The sequence below is a fragment of the Pistacia vera genome, unplaced genomic scaffold (genome assembly GCF_008641045.1).
Source record: "Pistacia vera cultivar Batoury unplaced genomic scaffold, PisVer_v2 Contig1180, whole genome shotgun sequence".
NCBI lineage: Eukaryota > Viridiplantae > Streptophyta > Magnoliopsida > Sapindales > Anacardiaceae > Pistacia > Pistacia vera.
The window spans coordinates 384,224-385,782 of NW_022195227.1; the positions used below are offsets into that span (position 1 = coordinate 384,224).

Here is a 1,559-nt window from a genome sequence, read left to right on the forward strand (position 1 = left end):
TTTACTAGGGAGTTGTTAGATAGTTATTAATTGTAGAAGGTGATAGATAATATTTATTAAGGTAGATGGTAGTTGGAAGTTGGAGCTTAGAAGGCTCCCTTGAGCACTATAAAAGGGGTGACAAAGCAATAGTAATCCTCTCTTATAAAACACTTATCTTCTCAATTCCTCCTAATTAGCCTTGAGCTAAAAGCTCGTATTCCAACGGTATCTTCCCTTACTTTTAATAGTTCTGAAAACTTAAGCAAATAGGTAAGGGGGTAATTGCAAAAGAGATGTCAATTATTTAATTTTCAACTGCTCATAACCTCAGTACATATTTTAGTTATATCATGGTTCATTACTTGTATAATAGAAATTAATTGTTCATGAAGTAGACACTCACTCAATAATCTTGAGAATCAGCTTTAAATGAAATGGCCAAAGACAAATAGGATTCCAAAGAAAATCAAGTGTTGAATGGGGAATTCAACAATGCTTCCAAGGAAAAGCAAGTGCTGATGAAGAAGCTAGTAATGGTTCCAAAGGCGAACAAATGCTGAATGGAGAATCCAACAATTGTTCCAAGGGCAAGTAAGTACTCAATGCATCAAAAAAATTGGGGCTATGTTTCTCTTGTAGAACCAAAGAATGCAAAGCAAGCTCTGGAGGATGATTGTTGGATATTTGCAATGTATGAAGAGCTTAATCAATTTGAGAGAAACGATGTGTGGAGCTTGGTTCCTAGACCCAAAGGAATAAACATCATTGGAACCAAATGGATCTTCAAGAACAAGTTTTATGACTTTGGGAACATTGTTAGAAACAAGGCCAAACTTGTTACACAAGGGTACACTCAAGTGGAAGGGATAGACTTCGATGAGACATTTGCTCCCATGGCTAGACTAGAGTCTATCAGATTTTTGTTAGCAGTTGCATGCTGCCTGAACATAAAGCTTTACTAGATAGATGTACAGAGTGCCTTCCTGAATGGGATGTTGATGGAAGAGGTGTATGTAGAATAGCCTACTAGTTTTCAAGATCCTCACAAACCAAACCATGTCTTCAAGCTGAAGAAAGCTTTGTATGGGTTGAAATAGGCCCCCAGAGCTTGGTATGAGAGGCTCACCTCATTTCTCCTTGATCACAACTACAAGAGAGGTAATGCTGATAAAACATTTTTTATTAAGCATTTAAATGGTGAGTTTTTATGTGCACAAATATATGTTGATGACATTGTTTTTGGATCCACATCTCAAACTCATTTGGATGAATTTGTTGTCTTAATGAAAAATGAATTTGAAATGAGCATAGTAGATGAGTTGATCATGTTTTTAAGGCTTTAGAGAAAACAATTTGATAATGGTATGTTTGGGTCTGTTTGTTTAAATATTTTTAACTATCCTATTCATACTATTTCCAAATTATCAGTTTGTTTCCTTATTCTAAAAATACTATTATATTTTCTTCAACTACATTTTAAATCCCTTAAATTTATTAATTTAACTAAACACCCTAAAAAAAAAAGTTTAGAAATTGACAAAAACACCCCTACCAACCTGAATTTGCCAAATTCTAGC

At 34.4% G+C, this 1,559-nt stretch overlaps 1 protein-coding gene across 1 annotated transcript; it reads left to right on the top strand.

Moving 5' to 3' along the window:
• The first annotated feature begins 542 nt into the window (after positions 1 to 542).
• On the top strand, positions 543 to 944 carry LOC116110231 (uncharacterized mitochondrial protein AtMg00820-like). Its single transcript, XM_031396445.1, has one exon. The coding sequence runs from the start codon at positions 543 to 545 to the stop codon at positions 942 to 944; it is 402 nt and encodes a 133-aa protein (XP_031252305.1).
• Positions 945 to 1,559: the final 615 nt, after the last annotated feature.

Coding starts and splice junctions, on each gene's coding strand:
- LOC116110231 (XM_031396445.1), top strand. CDS start 543: ATGGAGAATCCAACAATTGTTCCAAGGGCAAGTAAGTACTCAATGCAT.